Raw genomic sequence first — 24,427 nt, forward strand, 5'->3', positions numbered from 1 at the left:
ATTCATTTTCACATGTCACATTAATAACGACTTAGTTTAATTAGTTTAATTGCACAGGGCCAATTTTTGCCCTCTTATCTTGAATTTGGGAGGCATTTTTGTTCATTTTGGTGGCCCCTGTTCATTTCTGAGGCCTTGTAAGACTAAGCTGTTCTGTGAGGAATACTTCTCCATTGGTGGTCCAAAGCTGTTGTTGTGCGAACAGATCCTGTTGATAGAAGAATAACATGCAGAACTCTGTGAATGACTGCACTCTCGTTTTGAGGAAGTTTTCGCTGGGTTAGGTGTTATGTAACGGACCTGCTATCCATGTATATATGGGGTGCAGCAATGCTCCAACCAGGACCTTATGAAGAATTATGACCAATGCTGGAAAGCGTCCACATGCCCTGCACATACAGGGCTGTTTTTTACATTAGGGAGTGGTATGGAGAAAACGACGGCATCTACAGAAACACCACGGCCTGAAGCCAAAGCTCAAGGTCCAGGGAGGGGCTTCTCCCCGCTCACGTTACCGCCGGGGCAGGAGCAGAACAAACACACGCCGCGACGCCATTGGTCATTGTGCTGACCTCTGACAGGAAACGGCCTGCGGGGTGGAGCTGGGCAACAGGAATCACCACAGACATCCAAATTTACCCCTCCAAATGAGAATTAACGGCAAATTCCTGCGAGATCCAGGATTACGGGTTATGGAGAAGCTGGGGAAATATAAATGCTTAAAAGAAGAAATAGACAAACAAGAGAGACACTTTGTAAGTGCATAGTGTCATGCAGAAGCAATCAGGTCATGAGTATGTTAGGAGTGGCGATTCATCACTGTGGTCGGGCCAGCTGTGGTGGGGAGAATTTAGGGGTTAGTCAGACTCTACTCGCTAATGTAAACAAAGAGTAAGGGAAGCAGATTTCACGGGGAACATTCACAGCCTCGGCCATTTCCAGGATCAAGCTCTCTCGTGTGGAAACCAAAACTTTTCCAGAGTGCAACTGTGGAATACATCCTGACAGAGCTGAATATAACGTTACTATGAAACGACGAGTGTGCTTCGAAAGTGTCGAAGTTTGTGCAGAACCTAGAGAGTTCATTGAGCTTTTCTAGGTTAGACGAGCAGCAGCACACACCCCAGAACACATGCCCCAAACATGCAGCAGACGAACACTGAGACACACCTTCACTCTAGGGACGAAAGTCTGTTCTAAAATTTCCATCCTCCCCTTCAGATTAATGTCTTCTCTGGATGAGAATGCTTCACTTTCTGGTGGGCAAAAAAAATGAGACGTATACATTGCACAAAGGAGCAAGTTGCTTCCAAAATTACTTGTGCAATCCGCCATATTACAACATGTTCTAAATCGATTATGCCTTAAAGTCAGCATGTAATGGAAGTTGCGATTGTCTTTTCTTCCCTATTGATATGTATGAAACCTTCTTGAACAAGATGAAAAAAATTAGGGCGGGACTTCATCATCAGGGAATCGATGGGATGGTTGTGGTTTGCCATCGCTACGATGTCATGTGAGTGACAGGTTGTCCCGCCCTCGCGCCAGTAAACACATCATCAGAGAAGAGAAGAGATGAGCTGCAAGATGGAGGGGGAGTTATTTTTGAAGATTGCGAGAACAAATGAATTGTAAAAAATAATGATGAGCACGGGAAAATTATTTATTTATAATAAACACTGCAATATTCCATGAAAAAAATTTCCATTCTGATTTCATGGTGACTTTAAGCTAAATGTAACCATTTTTTTTTTTTTTAATGCCCATGTATTACTCCACTGCAGACACTATCTGGGCAAAAGTTGCACATTAGTATGATTTTCCATTTCCTATGCCAACAAGCAGGTTTAATTTAAATAATTTTAGAATTGTTAGAAATTCCGTGAGCCTTGACCCAGCTATGGTTTGTGCCGCATTCGTTTGGTGGATGTGGATTGTACTGATTTTGGTATTGGTCTGAATGAGATATTTGTGATAAATTGTTTATTCTAATTTTAGAACAGGGACAAAAGATACAAATTTGCCTATAGGGTTACCTCTAGCTCATTTATAGTTATGTTTCTGTTGATTAATGTGCGCGGTGCCTATCAAATAAAGAAATAAAATAAAAATTCAGCAAACAGAATGATGGTGACTGTTTGCATGCTTGATTATTGTTGCCATTGTCTACAATGAATTTAACGTCACATTTAAAGTGACAGACAGATTTACACACCTATCAAGCAGAATAACGCTTGCTGAGTGGAAGTTAAAGTGAACGTGACAAGCCATAAAATTGCTGAGGATCATTTTTAGATACAAAAGGCTGCCCACTTTCACAAAGATCCATGTATAGAAATAATGGAGTTTTGCTTCAAAGCATCGGAAGCATGTCCTAAAATACCACAGGAAAACTACAAATAGACATAAATGAGAAGACAATTGCTGCCATATATAGTGGCTATAAAGGCTATAGAATGAATGTGGAGAGCAAAGGCGGGTGTCTGAGAACAGTTAGAGACATGGTCTAGTTACTTGGTGGATATTTGTCTGAGATTACTGTAGTTTTTACTTCAGAAAAAAAAGTATCAATACTGTCAAAGAGGAACCAATGAGATCCCATTTGTGATTTTTCTTTCCTATGGGGAGGCGCGGTGTCCTGGGAGGATGTCATTGTCAACAATTGAGTGACATGCTGAGAAACATCAACAATTAATGGAAATTAAAAGCGCTCGAGACACATTCGCGTAGTCCTGTGGCTTAATTTCATTAGTCTTGCAAACAATATTAAGACGCCCAGCATGTGGTCCACCGTGCAAATGGGGTTTATAACCGCGCATTCCTGCGCGAGGAATTCCACGACGCGCGCGTCTCATGAACTCCAGAGACTGCGCACTACGACACGACTATACGAGCGCGTGTTGTAATCACTTCACAACCTAAACGAGGTGTTAGTTAAACATACGACTGACGAGAAAGAATGAAAGAAACCCCCAAAACAAAAACAAAAAGTCGCGTGGCGTGACTGAAACAATAGCCAACACTAAAAACCCTCAATGGCAGTCTCAAATACGGACTAAAGAAATTACTTTGCAAACTACAACTAAAACATATCTTTCTTTCAACTAAAACTTAAACTGGGTTGAAAATGTGTCATTCCCTTCTTTTTTCACAAGTTCTACATTCCAAGAGGTGTTCCACGATCAGTAACATTCTAATTTAAATCAGGCTAGTGCAAACATTAAAACGCACGTGTTAAACCAAGCAAATCAAGGCCCATGAATTCAAAGCCAAAGTGATGAACATCTGGAAGTCATGAAAACTCAGCAGTCCCACCCTCTCCCCAGAGTCACAGCAGTCACGGGGCTTTTATTTAATGAAGAATTTACCCCAAACCGCCATCAGCACTCGTTTAACCATCATCTACGTCGAGTCCATTTAAATGATACGATTTCGAGAGCAATATTCAGATAAAACACCTAAAAGGTGTCTTATGTCCAGATTTGACTAACAAAAAGAGCGCGCGCCCGCAAACGAACTCTGCTTTTTATTAAAAACAAATGCTTTCTTGAACACTTCAGTCAGTTTACCATATTCATAATTAATTGAATAATTCTACACGAGTGTATCTGAACTCTAAGGATCACATTATTAAAGGCATTGTGCGCACTTCCCACGAAAGATGCATGCGGTTTAATTTCCTTATGCCTATAATAATAGAAACCAACCAATAAAAACGAGCGTTGCTTCTTTTTAAATGAACGCAACCTAAATAATTCATAGCCTATAACAGCAAGGGTAGCCAGTTTTAAATGGTGAATGTGAATCCCCATCACCGTTACTTTGAAACTCAAAGTAAAATCGAGCAGCACAAAGACAATGGAAAATGACAATGAACCCGTTTCTGTATAATTACATGATTTTTTTTCTCATAAAAAGCACAAGGTTGAGCAGAAAGCATGTGTGTATTGTCACCTACCCCCTTCCAGTCCCCTCCGTCGATAAGGCCAGCAGTCTCACTGACAGAGACAAAAACACCGCAGCCAAACCATGAAGCGAACCCCTCCCTCTGCTCTTAAAGAGCCAACGCGTTCATACCTCAAAATTCATACCCCATTATCTTCCTCAAATTTTCTCGTTTTACTTTTCACTTCAAAAAACCTCGCAATATTGAGCAAATTGTTTCAGTATATCATTAGAAACAACATGATTGATCATGCTTATTAAATACAATAGACTTCAGGAAACATATTGAAGATCATTAATCAGTATTGTATTAATTTTGAATGCGGTTACACCGAATCGCTGCATTGAAATTTGTAATTAAATAACGCTACTGATATGCTGGGGGCATGACGTCATAATGACCTTACGTCACCGATATACGCGGCGATGACGAGCTCATTCATCGTCCGTATGGGCTGTAAAGCCGTATTATTACCAATATTAATTTGCTATTAAGTCGCAGATGGACAGGCGCGTTTTTTCTTTGTCTCGGTACATGTCAATGACACGCTGAACATATGGTGGTCGTTTCGAGAAGCAGACAATCAAGCTGTGATGAGATTAAGAGCTGCATGTAAAAAGAAGAGGCTTCGAACCTTCAAGCATCCAAAAAATATATGAATGAATATTTTAAAAGAGCATTAAATATTTATATCATAAATATTTTTTATTATAGAGCATATATAGTAAATAATATGATTTATTTTTATGTATAGGCTATATAATACACATTTATTATTGTCTATATCTGTGTTGTGTCAAAAAAAAAATGCTACGAAATATTAGGAGAAATTTCTTTTAATATAAAAAGTAAAATTGGAAAAGAAAAAAAAGACAAGATACAAATAAATAAAAAAAACATTTTGGTAATTAAAAATACAGTATTTAGACCAGCAGTTTACACAGTATAGTGTCGAGACAGGCAGTAGAGGTCAAACAAACATTAGAATAGTGCAAGACGGATATTACAGCAGTCCAACTATGGTAGGAAGGTGAAAGTATTGCTAATTCAGGACAATAGCTACATTCAAAAACCATTTCATCTGGTATCATCACAAAATGGTAACATCTAAATAGTTCTCCTTTTTTTTTTCCTCCAGTTTACATACTTGTGCATAACGTGGATAGTATACATTACATTAATGTGCATTTACAATAACATGAACATTAAAACGCCTTCGTGTCTGAAAGTAGGATTCGGTGCAGGAGTGGCAGTCAAAATTCAGAGCAGTCAGTGCAGAACGTTAGTGTGCTCTTTTGTTAGTGCGGTGTGGAACTTTTTCCACAGTAAATGACTATATTAATGCCTTACGCTTCCCTCCTCTTCTTCTGTTACCTAAAGGGACACACATCCAAAGAATGATCGAGGGATCTCCACCATACACTCGACAGTCTTGAAACAAACCCAGTCTTTCTTTGCTCATCAACATCAGTGCTTGAGCCAACAGCAGAATTAGTTTTAAAAACAGTTTGCGCAAAGGATGTGATAGATTTAACGCGTCTTCTCTGAGTGAGCCGGTCTCTGGCCTCAGCCTGTCAGCCGTTAGTCTTGGAAAAGACATGACATAGAGCTTTCACAAACACTTTAATCCACTGAGTGTAAGCAGACAAAGACAGCGCTACAAGGTTTTATGTGGCAACACGTACTCTCTCTCACACACACACACACACTCACAAAATCTGGAAGGACTGTGGCTCGTATTGCTGCCCTCTTTCTCACACTCACACAAGCGCACGAGACGAGAAAGACAGCACAAACAAACAAAAGGAGGAAGTGCAGGGGAGCATCTGAATGCCGTGTGCTGGGTAGAACCTAAAATTACCTCTGCAGTTGAGCAAGAAGCTCATTTTTCTCTACTGATGACTAGTTTGAGCAGTTATGCTGCAGTGCCCATGAAGATCATAATGACTCTGTTTACAGCAGATAACCTCTCAGAGTAAACAGACTGAAGAGAGAGAGAGAGAGAGAGAGAGAGAGAGAGGGCTTATGCCTGAGAGAGGAATGTGCAGTGTGTTAGTGTGCGTTTGGGGGGTGGGGGGGTATGGGTGTTTAAATGATGGAGTGGCAGATCACATCTGGTTTTACATCCACCCGCGCTTAGCTCCGCCACACCTCAGCACTCCACCCGCCGAAAACTGGACCGACTGAGAGAATTCCTGTAAAGATGAGCAAGAACAGATCCATGATTTGAACAAATCCCCTCTGGAGACTCACGGTGGTCATGGCTCTGACAGTCAGTGAACATTTACTACAGGAAATGTGGTTTAGATGGGACTGCTGAGAACTGCTTATTATTTACTCTTAATTTATTATTATTATTATATATGCATTTAACTTATTATACACATTAATATTGATTTATTGAATGTAGAACTGTATATTAGTATGAAGCCTCAACAGTGTGTTTCTGTTATTTTAATTTTATTATTATGTTAATAATATTATTATTTATGTTCATATTATTATTATTGTCATTACATAAGTTTACTTGATATTTATTCATATTTATTTCTGTAGATGCAACTGTATATTATTTAATTGTCTTAAAAGGTAAACAGACAACTGCTTTCACTCATTTTATTTTCATTTATTACACAATGTTATTTTACTGTATTATTATTATTATTATTAATAACATAGTTACATATTTATGATATAGGTATTTCATTTCTCCTAAACATTATTATTTATTTATTTATTTATTGAATGTAGATGTAACGGTATTATATACGTACATTGTCTCAACAAAAGGTGAATAGAAACTTTCAAAATTGCATCCATTTTTGTTATAAAATTCTTGAAATTTTAAATATTATATGTTAACACCGTTTTATTATTTCCAATTCTCATGGTTGACAGTGCGCTCACGTCGGCGTTGGGGGTCACCATCATGAACGACGACCCTCCGAAACACTGCTGAGCACTGCTTTCTTGTCATTTCTTTAGCAATCTGAATTTTTCACGGGACCAGATCGCAACCCTCCTTTATCCCGGCTTGGGTCACATCATGAACAAAAGTGCTGATGATGATGAGCATTATTATTTGTTAGAGTCACCTTGAAATCAAAATGGACAATTCTTATATTTTTTTTCACAGAATGTTGCAGTGTTTTTTTTTATGAATGATTTTTCTGTGTGCATAATTATTATATATTTTTTTAATTCACGTACACTCCCCTCCCTCTCAAAACGACGTCAGTTTTCTTCATGGCACGTGTCTGGGACTAAATATCCTCCACAACTGACTGCAAACTGCCTTCCAGATCTGCCGCCGTTTAGTAAGCAACGCCCAATTCCCGATGGACAAAATCAAGTCCCGCCATTCCAGACACAGACTGTCTCATAATGCACACAATATTTTTTTTTTAAGTAATTGGCTGCTATAAAACTAGCACGAGTCAGTGTGCACAGATTTTTAATTAGTCTGATGGGTTTAGTTGACAAGTAACCAGGCTGCGATGACCTGTTCTATTATTGTGCTATCATCAATTTCAGATAAAACTGCAAAACGTAACAAATAAGTGTACATGCTTAAGAGGTTGGTGTTCGGGTGAGTGAGGAGTGTGTGGCGTTACCTCTGTGTTGGTGTGGTCGGCAGAGGCAGCGGTCTATAGAGTTGAGGAATTTTCCGGTTGATAAGGGGAAACAGAGCTTCTCTCAGTTTAGTGTAGTTCCGCTCCATCTCTCGATGGTATTCCTTCTGATCTGAACCGATCAGAGACTTGTTCTTCCTCAGAGCATCCTCACACCTGAGTCAAGAATACTGCAAGTTAGAAGGCTAAAAACCAAGCTGTCCATTTGTATGAACTAAAATGTAGAACATTTTATTTTAGCATTAACTTCATTCGTTCAGATACCATGCTGATGTGTGGTTCAAGTAATTGTCAGCTTTATATGGAAATAGACTGTTGTCATGTCTAGGACCATAAACATCCAAACCAAGGCCAAAACAATATTCACTGCTTTTTTACTTAATTTAAAAGCAAATTTTCTAAATTCAGATAGATTCAATTGGAATTGATACACTGAAAAGCGATTCACTTTAGTATCATCTTCAAATGCTTTTAGACAAATCTCAAAATACTTTTTCTTAATATGCATCTTTAGCAGCAAAAAGAAGAGACCAAAAAAACCCTGTGTCACCAGCTGGTCGTAAACTGATTTATTTAAACATTGTACTTTCATTCAAATGACTTTTTCTGGTGAATAATTTTAAACGCTAAAAGTAACTAAATTGATTTGTTAAAAATCACATATGAAGGTTGATTTGGTTGCATTGGCAGGAGTTTTAATCACTATCTAAACGTTTCCAACTCTGCTAAAAAGTTAGCGTGCTTGTGTGCTGGAAAGTCAATCCACCTTTTAGTGAAGTCTTTGAAGCAGAGGCGCAGTTTATTGTGATGGCGGAAGAGTTTGGGGTCCTCGGGAATTTCAGACAGGAAGACCTGAGCCACCTCCAGCGGACCCTGTGTGACAGACAACATGTACAGGTTCACATCCACAAACACGCCGACATACTGGAAAAACAGAAAACAAAGCATTTAATCCAAAGGTTACCTGATTAACAGTGGTGCCAACACTTCCCTGAAGCACCATCTGGAGCATCTTTGGGTCTGCAGGGTCCTGGTGGGTGGCGAAGGCCAGTTCCTGTGTTTTCTTCTGCATATCCTCAATCGCCACCTCCATCGGCATCAGAATGATCTGTAGCGAGGAGGAAATGTATTTAGAAAAGCCTGTTTCTTGTAGCAATGTACAAATCTCCAAAACAGAAGCGTCCCACACCTCCTCTTTGTGGATGACGTTGATGCGGGTCTTGATGTAGGGGAAGGCGTGGGAGGTGGTGAGGATGGTCTTGCGTTTGTACTGCTCATGCAGGTCGCCGTGGGCCCGACCGTCCAGCGTGAACGGCGTACAGTACATGAACGTACGCAGGTTATAGTTCTTGTCAAAGTATGTGATGCGCTCCTTCAGCTCGTAAGTGTCAAAGAAAGGCTCCACATATGTGATCTGAAGGTATGCCTGGGTAACATAAACATACACAGCACTCTTCAATATGGAGACCATATGTTCAAAACTGCAGTTGTGGTCAAAAAGACATATATATATATATATATATATATATGGCCTTCAGTCCTGCACTAGCGTTCGCTTCTAACCTTATTGGGGTCCAGTTTGGTCTTGTCAACAGGGCTGGAGTCCTTGATGATCGACACCACGTCGTCACCAAATCGTTCAGCGTAAAATTCCTATAAAGGAAATATGCATATTCCTTACAAATAATTGTATTAAAAGCATCATTTGAGATGCAAAAAACAAATTAGTGGACCATGGTCCTGATATTGACCCACGATTTGCCCCCCTGGAATACAAACTATTTCTCATAAATTAAAAGGTTAGTTCACCCAAAAATGAAAATTCTGTCAGTAATTACTCACCCTCATGTTGTTCCAACCCCGTAAGACTTTCGTTCATCTTCGGAACACAAATTAAGATATTTTTGATGAAATCTGAGAGCTGGATCACTCCTCCTGCAGGCTTATGGACACTATAACTTGCTGGCCCAGAAAATGTATTAAAGACATTGTTAATATAGTCCAAGTGACTCCAGTGGCTCAATCTTAAGTGTGATTCGTCACCACGTATCACACATGACCAGAGTCGCCCAATAGTGAGCCTACGTGGTGACGTGAAACACAGACGCGCTACGCTGTTACACTACGTAAAAAAAACTCGAGGTCCAGAGAGAAGGAAATGAAAAGTGTGTTTTTGCGCACAAAAAGTATTCTCGTCGCTTTATAAACTTAAGATTGAGCCACTGGAGTCACTTGGACTATATTAACGATGTCTTTAATACATTTTCTGGGCCAGCAAGTTATAGTGTCCATAAGCCTGCAGGAGGAGTGATCCAGCTCTCAGATTTCATCAAAAATTGTTCCGAAGATGAACGAAAGTCTTACGGGGTTGGAACAACATGAGGGAGAGTAATTACTGACAGAATTTTCATTTTTGGGTGAACTAACCCTTTAATAAAAATTGTAAACAGTGTTTCTTTCTTCTTTCAAAATGTAGGACACTTTTAAACATAAAAAAAAACAAAATTAACATTTTTAGAAACAATAGTAAATTTTTTTTTAATTAAACAGCTAAACTTTTTCATGTTGAGAAAAATAACTTTATAATTATATTATAATGAATTATTAAATATTGTTTTATAATTATATATCAATAAATTATTATACCATGGTCTGTCTGAATACTCAATTTTAATTGCCTGGAATGTGTGCAATAAAACCGTTTAATGCATATTGTAGTGACAGACAGACAGACAGACAGACAGACAGACAGACAGACAGACAGTCAACACAGACAGACAGACAGACAGACAGTCACACAGTCACACACAGATTGGAGATTGTGTTGAGCACGCACAGAAACATTCAGGAGCACAGAAACGTATCAATGCTGCCCTGCGACTTTTATTAATAAAATAGCTTTGCTATTGTAGTGACATTATATTTCTCAGCAAAGAGGGGGTAACAGCGCTGTTTTTGAAGTAAGTAAACTCACAGCTTCGTTGTTAATAGAGACAGACTCTGAAAAGACCCAGGTAAGCATCTCTCATATCTCTCGATAATTAATTCAAATAAATGCTATAATTCATTCACTGAAATGAATGTAATCTTACGCACTACTTTATCTCTGTGTCTGATTTTAAGCAGGCAGAATGCAACTGTCGAAAATAACCGTCATTTAACACGTTCCCTTATTTAAATTACTACTAATATTAATAAACATTCATATTTAGTTATTAGTAATAATAAAATTATAAAAAGTAATAGTAAAATATTGGTATTATTATCAACAAAGTAACAACAGCCATCATCATTTCTCTAGACCAGAAACGAACCTCCAGTCTATGTGAGATCTCGGCCAGTTTGGTGATAGAAGGCTCTTTATAGACAAACTCCTGCTCATCCAGATCTCCAAAGCGGCATCCATAGAAGCCCACACGAAAGTAGGTGCCAAACATCCTCTGTGACCTGAACATTGAGGACAGGAACAATGGAGAGACATGTAAAGAGAGAGAAGAGCATTGTGTCTCACATAAAAGCCTAAATAACACCACTTTAGTCTGCTTCATGCCCGAGGACACAACACTGATGGCATGGAGTCTGGATCTGAATGCGTACACATGTGTCCGAGGCACTGACTGCTGCCATTCTTGTGAAATGGCCTTACATAAGTGTGTCAGAGATGGTGAACCTTAGAGTGAGATGGAACGGCTTGAATTTTACGTTGGGTAACAAAGTTCATGTTCACTCACCAGGAAAACATCCAGACCGCACAGGGAGAGACGGATGGAGAAATAAAAAGAGATAAAGAACAGAGACAGTTAGTTTCTGTGGAGGAGATAATTATTTTTAACATAAACTGCAACATATGGTACCGATAAATACAGGAGCACAGTGTGATCGAACAGCCTTACCTCCCATCCTGAACTCTGCGTGCGGACACAGCAGGAGACACATCATCACCGACAAGACAGAGAAGACATCAATCACACCTCTAAACCACACACACATTACAATAACAGAGAGCTTTGCACCGGAGATCCGCAATCAGAGTTTGTGGTCCAGATCTCGGCACAAAGACCGGTTCCATCCAGAGCACACATTCTTGTTATATAACTTTTAAAGCTGTCAGTTACTATTGTTAGTTTGGTCCGATAAATTACTATTAATTATTACAATTAAATATAATAATAACATTCTAAACTTTAAAATGACCATAAAAACTACTAGTTTACAGCTCAGATGATGATAATGTATAAAATGTTAAACCTCACATTTCAGCCTAATAAATGATTATGCATGTTTTATATAATTAGTCTGAACAAAAACAGCAGATGCTGATTCATGCGAATTAACTGTGACAGTAGGTAGTGCTTATGGAAAAGCAGAATACAGTGGTTACCATGGTTACTCCTGTATTACCCCCCCCCCCCCCTTCTCAATATAATTACTACGTTCAATATCAGAAAGGAGAATTTTGTCAAAAGTGAAGTTTGCGGGAATGATTAAATGAATATTCAAATGAAAATTTATGATCCCATATGTAAAATCTGGAGTACAGAATTTTCCCACCATCTGAGCAATTCAAGTTTCTGATAAGATCAGGATATCATGTAGACAAATCGATAAATTTAATTAAAATGACATTTTAAATAATACATGCACAATGATTTCTGTCCAACTGCCAATTTCACCTAATGCAACTAAGCTTGCATTAAGCGAAACTTGTTCTCATAATCTAAAAAAAGTGCATTGCAATTTTATCACTAATAAATAATACCAATTAATTTATTATCATTTACTACTGTGGTTCTAATACTGAACGAAGCAGCAGACAAATTAACTATAAAAGGTTATATTTAATTACAAGAAATAACAGCTGCCTATTTAAGAATGTACAATGACCACTACTGAAATGGCCATTCAACACACTGACTCCAGAAGCCGTGTAAGATTGTTTGGACCTTGTTGCAGACATGACTTCCTGTGTCAACAAACCTGATTGTATACTTTGTTGAAGGCGTCCTGCAGTTTGCCGTGGACGGAGGCGAGCTTCTTAAAGTCTCTGTTGGCCTCGTGAATGGGACAGAGGATCTTATAAACCTCATTTATGGCCTCGTACATGGCAGCCTGGAGGAGAGACAGAAACTACAGTCAGCCTTCACTGCACCAATAATCCCACAAAAATGTGTGTCGCTGACTTAAAAACAAGCCTAAATCCCTATAATTCCCTTGGATGCTCTCAGGTTCCGCAACTGTGACGTGAGCTCTCACCATGTTGAACGAGGCAGCTGCTTGCTCCAGAAGTCCCACGAGCCCTGACTCACTGAAGTACTTCCCTGAACAGATGCCCTCCTCTTCTGGGGACAGGATATCATCAGACACCGCAGACTCCTCCAGCACGTTGGACGAAATACTCTGTGAAATGCAATTCGAGTGTCAAAGAGACAAAAAATCTATTCTGATCGATTTTTGTTCAATTTATTCCTCTCAATATATCTAAAACATTTTTATTGAAACATTATTAATTTATAAAACATTATTTGACAAAATATAATGTTTACAAATAAATATGGTATGATTAGTATAAATACTGCTGTGAGGTTATTATTTTCATTAAAGTAAAATTGTATTCATCTTTTTTTTTTTTTGTGTGTGTGTGTGTGGGTAAACATTTGACTATAAAATGCAAATGCAGGAATTTGAGTATTTACCAGAGTTTCCCTTTTCACCAGTTCATTTCCATGACTTTTTCAGTTCTTAATGAATACTGGATAAAGAGTTCTACCAAATTAAACAGTAAAAAGCAAACCTTAACTATAAAAATGTATATTTGCTACGGATATACATTTTTTAAATGACCAGATTTAGTTCATTTTTATGACATTCAAAAAATTACGTAAAAATAAATAAATAAATTTAGTAAAAAAATAAGAAGAATTTTAGTAATTTGAAGTGCTTTTGTCATTTTTCAATCTTCTTTTATATATTTCTATATAGCTTTAATATTTTTATTTCAGATTTAGTCATTTTAGTACTCCTTACTTATTTTGGTTAGTTGCACAGGCAACATTTGTAATATAAAGCTTTATTTCAATTATTGAAAAAATTTGAATATCGTGCAAAAGTTAATTTCAGTAATTCAACTTAAAAGGTGAAACTAATATATTATATAGACTCATTACATGCAAAGTGAGATATTTTAAGCCTTTATTTGTTATAATTTTGATGATTATGGCTTACAGCTTATGAAAATTTTCAAAATTTGAGAGATTTTGAATTTAGCGTTTGCATAAGCTGTAAGCCATAATCATCAAAATTATAACAAATAAAGGTTTTAAATATCTAACTTTGCCTGTAATGAGTCTATATATTAGTCTCACCTTTTAAGTTTAATTACTGAAATAAATTAACTTTTGTACGATATTCAAATTTTTCGGGTTTCACCTGTAATTTTAACAGTTTTAGTTAACAATAACAACACTGGCCCAGATGAAACATTTTAGAATTAAAAAAAAATTAAAAATTTTAATTAAAAAAAGTACGCTTTTTTTTTTTTTTATCAAGCCTGAACGAACACACACACACACACCCACACACCCCAAGCATTTACCTGGAAGGTCACACAGCCGATAGGGAGGTAGCGGCAATCTTCAAGCATGTTGAGGTACTCGGCCACCAGGGCGGCGCTATGCACCAGGCAGTGTGCTGCCTCCGCGTGGTTGCCTCTCTCCGAGTGCTTCCCTGCCATGTTCTGCAGCCAGGTGAGTCTCAGATCTGGAGAGTTCTGATAGCCCTTAGCAATCCTACACAAAGAGAAGAGCCACCTTCACATACAGCACAAGAGCCACATTAGACGTCCTTTGGGTTTCATGAAGAGAGAGCACTGACCTGTACATGAGGTCTAAGAGCATCTCTGGGTCCTGCTGGTGCTCCTTCATTTTCACAGTGTCAGTGAGAATCATGTGGAGGTTGAAGACGAGATCCTGAACCTACAGAGACGACAGCAGAACATTAGCATCATATTAGTGACTCTCCTAGATAGCATCATTTTTATAGCAGATATAAAGTGAAGAAAAATATATCCTTTAAGCCTGACATTTAAAATAATAATCATTTTTTTTTAATGGAAAAGTTTATTAAACCTTTAGACAAAATAAAAATTCCAAATAAATAAATAAATAAATAAATAAGTGTGTGTGTGTGTGTGTGTGTTTTGTCATATTTGATAAATCGGGTTATTGATATTTATATGGCCAAAAAAGTCAGATGAAATTCTAATAGCTTGTAATGTAATTCAATGATTACATGATAGTGCATTTAAATATCAATTGTCACTCACAAAGTCCCAATAATATGTCTCAGTAAGATGACATTTAATGCTTAATTTTATGATCAAATCTCTCTAGTTTTTCATTGTGGGGAGCAAAGCGAATGGATATGAATAACTAAGTAAACCAAATTTGCTTTAGTCCAGTCTATGTTCATGTTGAAATATTAATAACAATATTAAAGACTTCATTTAAGATCATCAATTAAAAAAAATGCAAAAAAATGAAGTCATGTGTATCAGGACCTGAAGGGGACTGACAAAAGGCATGTAGTAGATTACATGCAACAAGTTTTCCAGCAAAGTTTAATTTGTGTTTATAATTTAGAGGCCTTAGAAGTTCATGTATTAAATATGATACAGTATAGCCTTATTCAGGTTAGATGCTGTATTGAATTTAACACAGATGAAAGAGAGACTGTGAGGGACAGACGCACAGTCTTTACAATGGCACGCACAGAATAAAGGTCCTGGATCACGTCATTTTCATAAAATTCATTAAATATGGCGCTGCCCTGACTAAGGTCTATAGGGTTTTTAGGGTTAAAGGGCACATTAGTGGTGGAGGTTGGGTCCCCTGTGGGATTCGAACCTACAACCTTTTAGCTGGCCACCCAGATTCAAGTGTTTGATACCTGCTCAGGGAAGGTTGAATCTCTGAGCTCCAGGTCATCCTCAGCATACGTGAGAATAGTTTTTAAAGAGCGCCGCAAATGCTCTTCGTTGAAGGTCTGAGAGGTTCCCACGAGCGAAGACAGAGACATGGTGACCTGCATCTTCACACGGGCAAAATTCTACAGAACGGGAGGAAAGACACCGGATTTGATTTGGTTTATCATGTCTTTATAGGGAAAGCTGAATCAAGCATCAGAGTTTAATGTGACATTATGCCTTACGTTGCCAATCTCAAAGTTCTGTCTCATGAGCAGGTAGAGGGAGGCGCTGGCGTGGCTGCGGACGGAGTTCACGCTGCTGCTGCAGTGACGCAGTAACCGCAAACACAGATCTGCACAGAGCTCAGTGTCCTCCTCAAACAACATCTCTGGGAACTAAAGAAACACGTGCAAAGCTTAGCTTCTTCTACAATTCCCTTAACAGGTCATATGTACACAGAGCTGACCTGAACAACTTAGAAAAGTCTTAAAGTCTTAAGTTTTATTTCACAACAATGATTTTCAAAGACACAAATTTACGGTAAACAACCGGCAGCTGTGGTTGCCAGAAATTTACCGTAAAAATTACAGTAGCGACATTTTAGGCTTTACAGACTTCAATTTACAGTAAAAAAACGAATTTCGTTATCTGATATAATGTTAATTTAGCAACATATTGAAGTACCAATATCTGTTTTGTTCTATTGGACTTCACTGATCATAGTGGTGATGAGAGTCACATGATAAATCAAAGCTCATCACTAGCAGCTTTTCCCAGAAGCTCAGTTTCGTTCACACAAACACTAAACACCATCATGGTAACGCGCATGAAATTTAAAAAATGCTATAAACATTAATTTAAGAACATCAACATAAAACCCTAATGTAAAAAAAATAAAATAAGAAAAACTATGAAGAAACAGTTATTTCAACAAAAATACATCAAATGTGAAGTGTGAAGGGTTTTTCACTGTAAATTATACAATGACTTGTTCTTTTTCACTTCCAAAAACTAAATTTAACAGTATTATTAAATTTACTGCTAGATCTATCACAGTCATTTACCCGATATAGTACGGAAACTTTGTTAACCAATTAACAGTTTTTCACTTTTACCGTTAAAATCACAATCATTTTTTATTGAAAGTTTTGGCTGATACCAATAAGCTGTAAACTATATTCATCAAATGAGCTATAACCGATAAATGGCTGATACACAAATGCTATAGTATTCTGTTTAATACCCCTGGTGCAGGAAGGGTTTTGCACCAATGTTCAAAACTCAGGGTTTAGGGTTAGCCAGACACAAACCTTATAGACCAAAGCTCTCTGTGTGCTGAAGCAGTGCTGCAGGAAGAGGGCGCTCTGGTTTCCTGCCATACTGTGAAGGAGGACTCTCAGCACACCACTCAACACACTCTCCTTCAGCTCTGACATCACCACCGTCTGATGCAAACACACACACAAACACCTTTAATCTATGACACACAGTTGTAACGCATGGTATCTGTTGCAACTGCATTCAAATGTGAGCAACAATGTCTCCTTTACTTTGACGATGATCTCCAGTGTGTCCAGGGCTATGAGAGCAACTTCTGTTGCCAAGTTTCCATCCACTACCGACTCCTGCTCCATCTCTGCCTTGGTTCTGCGCAGAGACAGTGTTTACTGTAAGCTATTCATAGTGCCCATCTGACACACACACACAACTGCACATGTACCCTGTGATTATGTGCTTCATTAAGTCGACTGACAGTTACAGCAACGGCATTCAGACGTCCAATGAAGCTAATCAGCAATGGAAAGATATAAAAAAAGTGAGAGAAGGGGGAAAAAATACACACTTATCCACTCTGTCTGCGTTCTGTCTCCAGTGAGTGACGTTTTTCCTCCAGCGGACATTCTCCTGACCTCCGTAAGGACTCCGCTCTGAGGAACGCACAGGACCAGTGATGAATGACAAATGTAATGCTTCAACATTTACTTGGGCACAAATACCACCAGAGCATCTGTCGTACCTCTGCAGCGGCGGACCATCTCCTGTCTTGCTCCGATGGTGCCGAGTATGGCCTCCTCCAGACGGGCCTTCATGTCCTGAGACTTCTTAAAGGTCAGACTGTTGATCCTCTCCAGGGTTTTCTTCCCCTAAGAAGAGGCACAGTGAACAGGACGATCAAAACATGTTAACATCCAACACACAAAAAAATCTAGTTAAAATTCTGGTGAAACTTATTTTTGTGAATTTTAAAGGGGTCATGTCATGTGTTTATCTAACATGTGACTTGTTTATCCTCTGTGGTCCGTTTACAACGATTTTGCACCAAAAATAGTTTTTCCTGATCATTTTCTACCTTTTTTTTTAGCCCTTGGAATTAAACAGGACGTTCAGACAATTATAGTTTTAAACTTGTCCAGCCTTAATAACAGCCTCTTTGTAAACCAGTACATGGCATTCATAAAAATTTTTATGAAAAAAAGGTGCCACTCACATAACGATCGCAGTCCTGTCATGTGGGAACATCACATTTGCATTTTTAATGTATTCCCTCCAATATATAAAACATTTATTTCAGTAAAAAAATGAATTTTTATTTTGCACAATACGTTTTCAAATATATATGGTATTATTAGTAGAAATACTCCCCAGAATTAAAATTCTTAGATTTTTCAGATTTGAGAAAAAAAAAAAAAAAAAAAAAAGTTAGGGGGATGTACTACGTAGCCAGAAACAGCACAATGTTTGATTGACTTATTCAAATTTGGTATAAAAAAACAAAAAAAAAACAGTATCAATCCTACTTTGACTCAATGTTAATAAAAACAAATAGTCATTATTGAGATTAGGGATGTGCCTGAAGCTGGATGCCTTATTTGGAAAGGCATTCTACGGAGCTAGGATTGCTAGAGGAGATAGGATAGTTAGGATTGCTGCCTTGAAACCTTCTGCCGAATCTAGACTCGTGTACAGCTGTTACCAGAAGCCAGTGATTATAGTTTATGAAGTTATAAATATGGATATTTTTCTTAAAAAACGCATTGCTTCACTTCAGAAGGCCATTATTACACCCCTGGATCCGTATGGAGTACTTTTATGATGAACGGAGGCGCTTTTTTTGGGCTTCAGAATCTAAGGTACCATTCACTTATTCACTCCCATTATGAAGCTTGGAAGATCCAGGATGTTTTTTAATATAACTTCGATTGTATTCCGTTGAAAGAAGAAAGTCATATACACCTAGGATGGCTTGAGGGTGAGTAAATTATGGAATAATTTTCATTTTTGGGTGTATTAACCCTTTACATATTATAAATGTATTCACATTCACTGACATTGACAAATCCATATTAACCCACTAACTTAAAAAGATGAGATGTACCTTGTATTCGAAACAGGACAGACAGAGGTGAAGAAGATCAAGCAAGCGGTTGATTTGTGGCACAGACAGGTCTGACACCCATCGCTCCAACAGCCCTGCGTCTGCATTCTTCAACACCCACAGGAAACAAACCAGCAACGTCTTGCTGCACTCCGCAGAGAGGGCGCTACACTGACGGCCCGCCTGACCGAGAAACAAACACAAACACATTTACAATACACCAATACACTGACACAGAAAAACACAACAAAGCCGGGCTTGATTAGACATCACATCCGGCAGCCTGTTTGGGACAGGCATATACAGAGGATGTCCACTCCTTACACACCCATGTGTATAATAAACACTCAGACACACATGACGCTCATTTTCTCAGCCATACGCTTGCCATTAATATTCACTAATGGACAGGAAACAGTGTTGTACACCTTCAGGGGAAGGAGTATATAATAATTCCCCCTCTTGTGGAGGAGGGCGGTACTGTAGCAGACAGAATGAGCAGGAGTGTGTGTGTGTGTGTGTGTGTGTGTGTTGGTGAAGGGCTCCTCTAGTGGTGATATTAAGACACTGCAGCTATGACCTCATTCAGTTGAACTTGAGGGAAAATTCCAGAGACCATGAACTATCACAAGTAATTCTATTTCTGTTGTTTGTCTTTTCCATTTATTGTACTAGAGCAGCAGCATGGGTAAAAGATGTGGACTCAAAAAATAAACTGTGTGCATATGTGCATAAATATAGCTTATTTCTAAAAGGTATTTTCATAATATTGGAATTTTTTGATTTATAAAAAAAAAGAAAAGAGGAGAGTGATGTGAAACTGGGGAATATGACCAGAACCAGGTGAACTGCTAAACCACAGTTCTGAAAAATACATTACTGTTCAAAATGTTAAGGGTCAGTAACCCTTTTTTTAAAAGACATTAATACTTCTATTCAGCAAGGACTCATTCAATTAGTCAAAAGTGACATTATGATGTTACAAAACATTTCTATTTCTATTATCAAAGAATCAAAAAGTAAAAAAAATAAATAAAAATGCACAAAGATATGTTTTCATATCAGCACAACTGTTTTCAACATCAAAAATGTTTCTTGAGAACCAAATTGTCATATTAGACTGATTTCTGAAGGATCATGTGACGCTGAAGACTCGAGTTATGATGCTGAAAATTCAGCTTTGATCACAGGAATAAATAAAATTTCTAAATATTTCACTTCTAAAAGACTTCTATTGAAAACATTACAAATTCTGACCAGTAGTGTACATTCACAGTCTTCATTCATAATCATAACATGACTTGTTAATGGTGTTCAGCGAGCAGGTACTCACCACTGACGGCAGAGTGAAGGGGTTGGCCTTGGAATGGGGGAGGGGTGAGCCAGCTATCGCCATGGCAACAGACTGGCTGATGGTGCCGTTGTCTGGGTCGTTATCGTCGACGAGCGCCGAGGCGTGACGTACCCGCTGTGGGGACGTGTCTGGGACATACAAAAGGTGGAGAGATACAGATCTTGGCTGAAATGGGACTTTTGTTCAGTTTTTAATGACTCTCCGGAGCTCTGACCTTTGGAAAACTATTCAAGTCATAAACAAAGTGTTCATATAAATAACCGAAGAAGAGATAAGCCGACTGCTCTATTGTGGGCACTCGGCCCAAAGGGTCTCACTAACCGGTGAAGTCGTGGAGAAGGGGCAGCGTCTCCATGACGATGGGGATGAGTGGCAGGTAGAGCTGGGCGATGTGCGAGCGCACCTGGGGGTCTGTGTAGCGGGGGTCCGCATCGTGACTGCACAGCAGAGAGTGCAGGGCACTAATGGCCTTCTTGTGGAGGAAGAACACACTGAGAACGAGAGAGAGAGAGGTGTGAGCTGTGTGATTACAGTGTTAGAGAGTCCTGTTTATAAGAGTGTCTAAGGGAGAGTTCAGCCAAATAAATGTAAATTCTGTCTTCATTTACTCCCCCTCAAGTTGTTCCAAACCTGAATGAGTTTATTTCTTCTGTTGAACACAAAAGAAGATGTTGGTAACCAGACAGTTGACGGCATCCATTGACTTCCATTGCATTTTTTATTTTGTTTTCCATTCTATGGAAGTCAATGGGTCCATCAACTGTTTGATTACCAACATTCTTAACAATATCTTCTTTTGTGTTTAACAGAAGAAATAAACTCATTCAGGTTTGGAACAACTTGAGGGGGAGTAAATTATGACGATTTTTCACATAGCAAAACATGCTAATAATTGGATAAAATTTATTTGTTTCATAGCTTCTTTTTTTCATGCATGCTTGACTGTTTACTTGAATAATTGACTTTGACAAAGTTAAAGCAATAAAAGTCATACACTACAAAGCTTTTAAATAAACAGATTTGTAAACACTAGGAATCACTTAAACAGAACTAAACAACTGAGGATCACACATAACAACCAGACTTTAAAATCATTCTGAATACAACAAACTGCAAAAACAGGAGCCTTGATGCTAAGAGATGGGTGACAAATGAAAACAATCGCTATGTCTGAAATCGCATACTGTTCCAATAGGTACTACATTTTAATTTTAACTTCGCGACATTCTATATAGTATGAATGTGTGTAGTATGAATGAAGATCAGATGAACTGCATCCGCCATGTTGTTGTTATTGTCATGTGGCAAGCGTCAGTTGTGTTGATGGAATGACATTCATAAATTCTCTCCCGTGGCCTCATGGGATAGTAAAGTGTCCATCGAGTGCGCACTTCAGATTCTCTGTGGAAGTAGTAGGTCATCCGGGTACATCATGTACTCGGACATACTACTCTGTTGGCATACTGTTTTTCGCATACTATAAGTATTTGATAAGTATAAATATAGGGAAGTATTCGATTTCGGACTAGCGTCGACTCCTCCAGTCTGCAAAGTGGGACAAAAGTCATGTAGTGTATTCCAGCCTTTAGCTAAGGAATCGAAATTGGCATTGGGAATGTGAACTTTGAGTGAACCTGATTTTTTTTTTAATTGTGACATTGTTACAACCAAATTGTGTTCATTTGTGCATAATATAAAAAATAAATAATTTTTAGCCAAATTTCATTGACCATGAGATGAAAGTAATCAGCTATTGTCATGAAATTTTCTAAATGTGTATCCCTAGTAAAATACTTGTGTAGGAACGTTTCTCACCCCTCTCCGTCTGGCTCAAGGATGAGTGACAGTTCAGCCAACAGAAGGCCAGACAGAAAATGCTGCTGGCGGAACGGCACCGACAGTTCGAACATGCTGACCACACCCTGATCCTGAACATGACAGGAGAACGCAGAGCTCTACGAGAGAAGACACAGAAAATGTCATTCTATAGTGAAGTGCACTTTACTTCCTAAGGGAACTCCTTTGAGTGTGTCCAGCTTGATATAATGTGTCAGACAGCAACATAACATCCATCATGAGAGGATTTATTCTCCACAGTGAGAAACACTTTACCACACAATTACAAACAAATCAGGAAACTCTACAGCACTGACACTAGAATTCTGAGGATTATGTTAATGTGGTCATCTTAAATACAGATTTGTAGAAGAAAGAGGACTCTCCCTAATCCACGCAAGAGAACATGAACACCCAGCTCTCGAGAGCGGATTCAATTTTAGCCACATCCTACAAAACTGTAAAGTGAAGTAAATCTGCCTGCAGGGTCTAATAACATCCCTCACACTTTATAATCAGTCTGAGATGAAGGAATTAAAGGAATGTTCAGAGAAAAAAACTGCATTTGTGGCATAATCTGTTTCAAATTATTTCAGCTCATCTCTCTTCATAATTTTTGTTTATTAAAAAATCTAAATTGTGGTAGTGTACAGTAATGCACTTAAAATTTAAGTAAACATGGCACAAATGTTAAAACAGAAACATGAAGCTCATTTTTTTTAAAGTACTAAAATGTACACTACTGTTCAAAAGTTTGGGGTCAGCATGGGCATATTAAATTGAACAAACGTGACAGTACAGTCATTTATAATGTTACACAAAATCTATTTCAAATAAATGCTGTTCCATTCATCAAAGAATCATGAACAAAATGATCAAAGTTTCACAATTTAAAGCAGCACAACAGTTTTCAACATTGATAATAATAATAAATGTTTAAATAGTAGAATGATTTCTGAAGGATCACGTGCTTAATTACTAATGATGCTGAAAATTCAGCCTTACCATCAAAGGAATAAATTAATAAATTCCAAATTTCACTGTATTTTTGATCAAATGAAGCCTATTTTTGAATAAATAAAGCCTTAGTGAGCGTAAGAGACTTCTATAAACACATTTTTAAAATCTTACTGACCCCTTTTGAATGGTAGAGTATTACTATGAAGGAGGAGGAAAAAAAAACACTGCTTTACAGATAGTTATGTAATTTCCCTGTCTGATACACTTCCATGTATTGTGTGAATGTGTTTTACAGGAGTTTTGTGGTCATGACATGAAAGACTGCATATAAATGGGTCTAAATAGAATCTGCACCGTACGCGGAAAAAGCCGCACATTTACGATAAGAGCAATTGCTGTTTTTTTTTTTTCAACTGTGTCAGAGTGTGTGTGTACCTGAGAGGTAGTGGAGGATGTGGAGGGTGAGGGGGACGCGGGGGGACTGAGGGTGGCACAGGGCAGGTTCAGGGTGACGTAGTGCTCATGACTGCAGACGATCCGAATGAAGTCCATCCTCAGCGCTGTCAGAGAGCTGGGGTTCTGCGCTGTGTGGAGCTTATTATTAATCTGCAGACACAAATGCACCAAACTCTGAAATGTTCTAGGGCAAAATCATGAACAGCTGTGACACATTCTCATGTAGTGTTTTATGTCTTCTTCACTAAACCACCAGCAATCTATTTTAACCAGGTATTATGTGTGCTAGTATAAGGATTTAAATTAAAGGCCCACTTAAGTGCCTTGAAAAGCGCAGTATTATTCAATGTTTTGATGTAATTTCCACTGAAAGAGGAAGACAGGGTGAGACATTTGAACAGCTCCTCCCCTTTTTTAAAATAGCCAATAGCGTTTCATTTATATCACAGCTCAACCAGGGCCGTCGAGCTCAGTAAAGCCGCAGTTTCATTCTAATCGCTAACTGTTTCTCCTCCATTTCGCTTTAAAATATAGCGGTTTCATTACATAACTTCATTCACCCCAATGGAAAGCATATGTACACTGTCTGAATCGTTGCCTATATCCTGTATGTGCCATTCACCATGTAGAAAATAGTAAATGTGTGAACAAGTGACCGATTTTAGCCGCAGCTTCAACGTCTATTTGGGGGCGGGACGCTTTAGATTCTAGAGAGAATTTGATTGGACAGAAATTCTGATGAGAAGCTGAAGTGCCGAGTGATGTCATCAAAATCATTGATCCAGTTGGCAGAAGAGAGAGTCTGTAAGTTTTGAATGCTTGTATCTTCTAAATGCGAATTTTGCCATTGTTTTTGGAGCACACTAGCTTAAAGATAACAGTAAGACTAACATATTCATACTAA

General features: G+C 38.3%; 2 protein-coding genes across 3 annotated transcripts in view; both read right to left on the reverse strand.

Annotated features, from left to right (window-relative positions):
• The window catches only part of kank2 (KN motif and ankyrin repeat domains 2), a 28,563-nt gene extending 24,548 nt beyond the window's left edge, over window positions 1–4,015 (reverse strand). The window contains exon 1 of one of the 2 annotated variants that reach the window (XM_081354013.1): window positions 3,959–4,015. The gene's annotated coding sequence lies outside the window, so the exon portion shown is untranslated. Of the gene's footprint in view, window positions 1–1,170; window positions 1,191–3,958 lie in introns of those variants that run through there. The other variant, XM_081354015.1, reaches the window with a different exon arrangement.
• A 757-nt stretch (window positions 4,016–4,772) lies between these two features.
• The window catches only part of dock6 (dedicator of cytokinesis 6), a 50,581-nt gene continuing 30,926 nt past the window's right edge, over window positions 4,773–24,427 (reverse strand). Inside the window, exons 27-49 of the mRNA XM_081378473.1 lie at window positions 23,503–23,673; window positions 22,087–22,226; window positions 20,593–20,762; window positions 20,251–20,399; window positions 18,918–19,100; window positions 17,559–17,685; window positions 17,385–17,469; window positions 17,092–17,188; window positions 16,852–16,986; window positions 15,784–15,936; window positions 15,523–15,681; window positions 14,449–14,549; window positions 14,171–14,363; window positions 12,832–12,975; window positions 12,556–12,687; window positions 11,472–11,486; window positions 10,893–11,018; window positions 9,142–9,231; window positions 8,768–9,004; window positions 8,543–8,686; window positions 8,345–8,451; window positions 7,561–7,734; window positions 4,773–6,141 (exon numbers count right to left, since the gene is read on the reverse strand). Of these exons, the coding sequence (XP_081234599.1) occupies window positions 6,099–6,141; window positions 7,561–7,734; window positions 8,345–8,451; window positions 8,543–8,686; window positions 8,768–9,004; window positions 9,142–9,231; window positions 10,893–11,018; window positions 11,472–11,486; window positions 12,556–12,687; window positions 12,832–12,975; window positions 14,171–14,363; window positions 14,449–14,549; window positions 15,523–15,681; window positions 15,784–15,936; window positions 16,852–16,986; window positions 17,092–17,188; window positions 17,385–17,469; window positions 17,559–17,685; window positions 18,918–19,100; window positions 20,251–20,399; window positions 20,593–20,762; window positions 22,087–22,226; window positions 23,503–23,673 (3,075 nt within the window). The 3' untranslated portion in view covers window positions 4,773–6,098. The remainder of the gene's footprint in view (window positions 6,142–7,560; window positions 7,735–8,344; window positions 8,452–8,542; window positions 8,687–8,767; window positions 9,005–9,141; window positions 9,232–10,892; window positions 11,019–11,471; window positions 11,487–12,555; window positions 12,688–12,831; window positions 12,976–14,170; window positions 14,364–14,448; window positions 14,550–15,522; window positions 15,682–15,783; window positions 15,937–16,851; window positions 16,987–17,091; window positions 17,189–17,384; window positions 17,470–17,558; window positions 17,686–18,917; window positions 19,101–20,250; window positions 20,400–20,592; window positions 20,763–22,086; window positions 22,227–23,502; window positions 23,674–24,427) is intronic.

Source organism: Scardinius erythrophthalmus, assembly GCF_964197995.2.
Source record: "Scardinius erythrophthalmus genome assembly, chromosome: 1".
Classification (NCBI taxonomy): Eukaryota; Metazoa; Chordata; class Actinopteri; order Cypriniformes; family Leuciscidae; genus Scardinius; species Scardinius erythrophthalmus.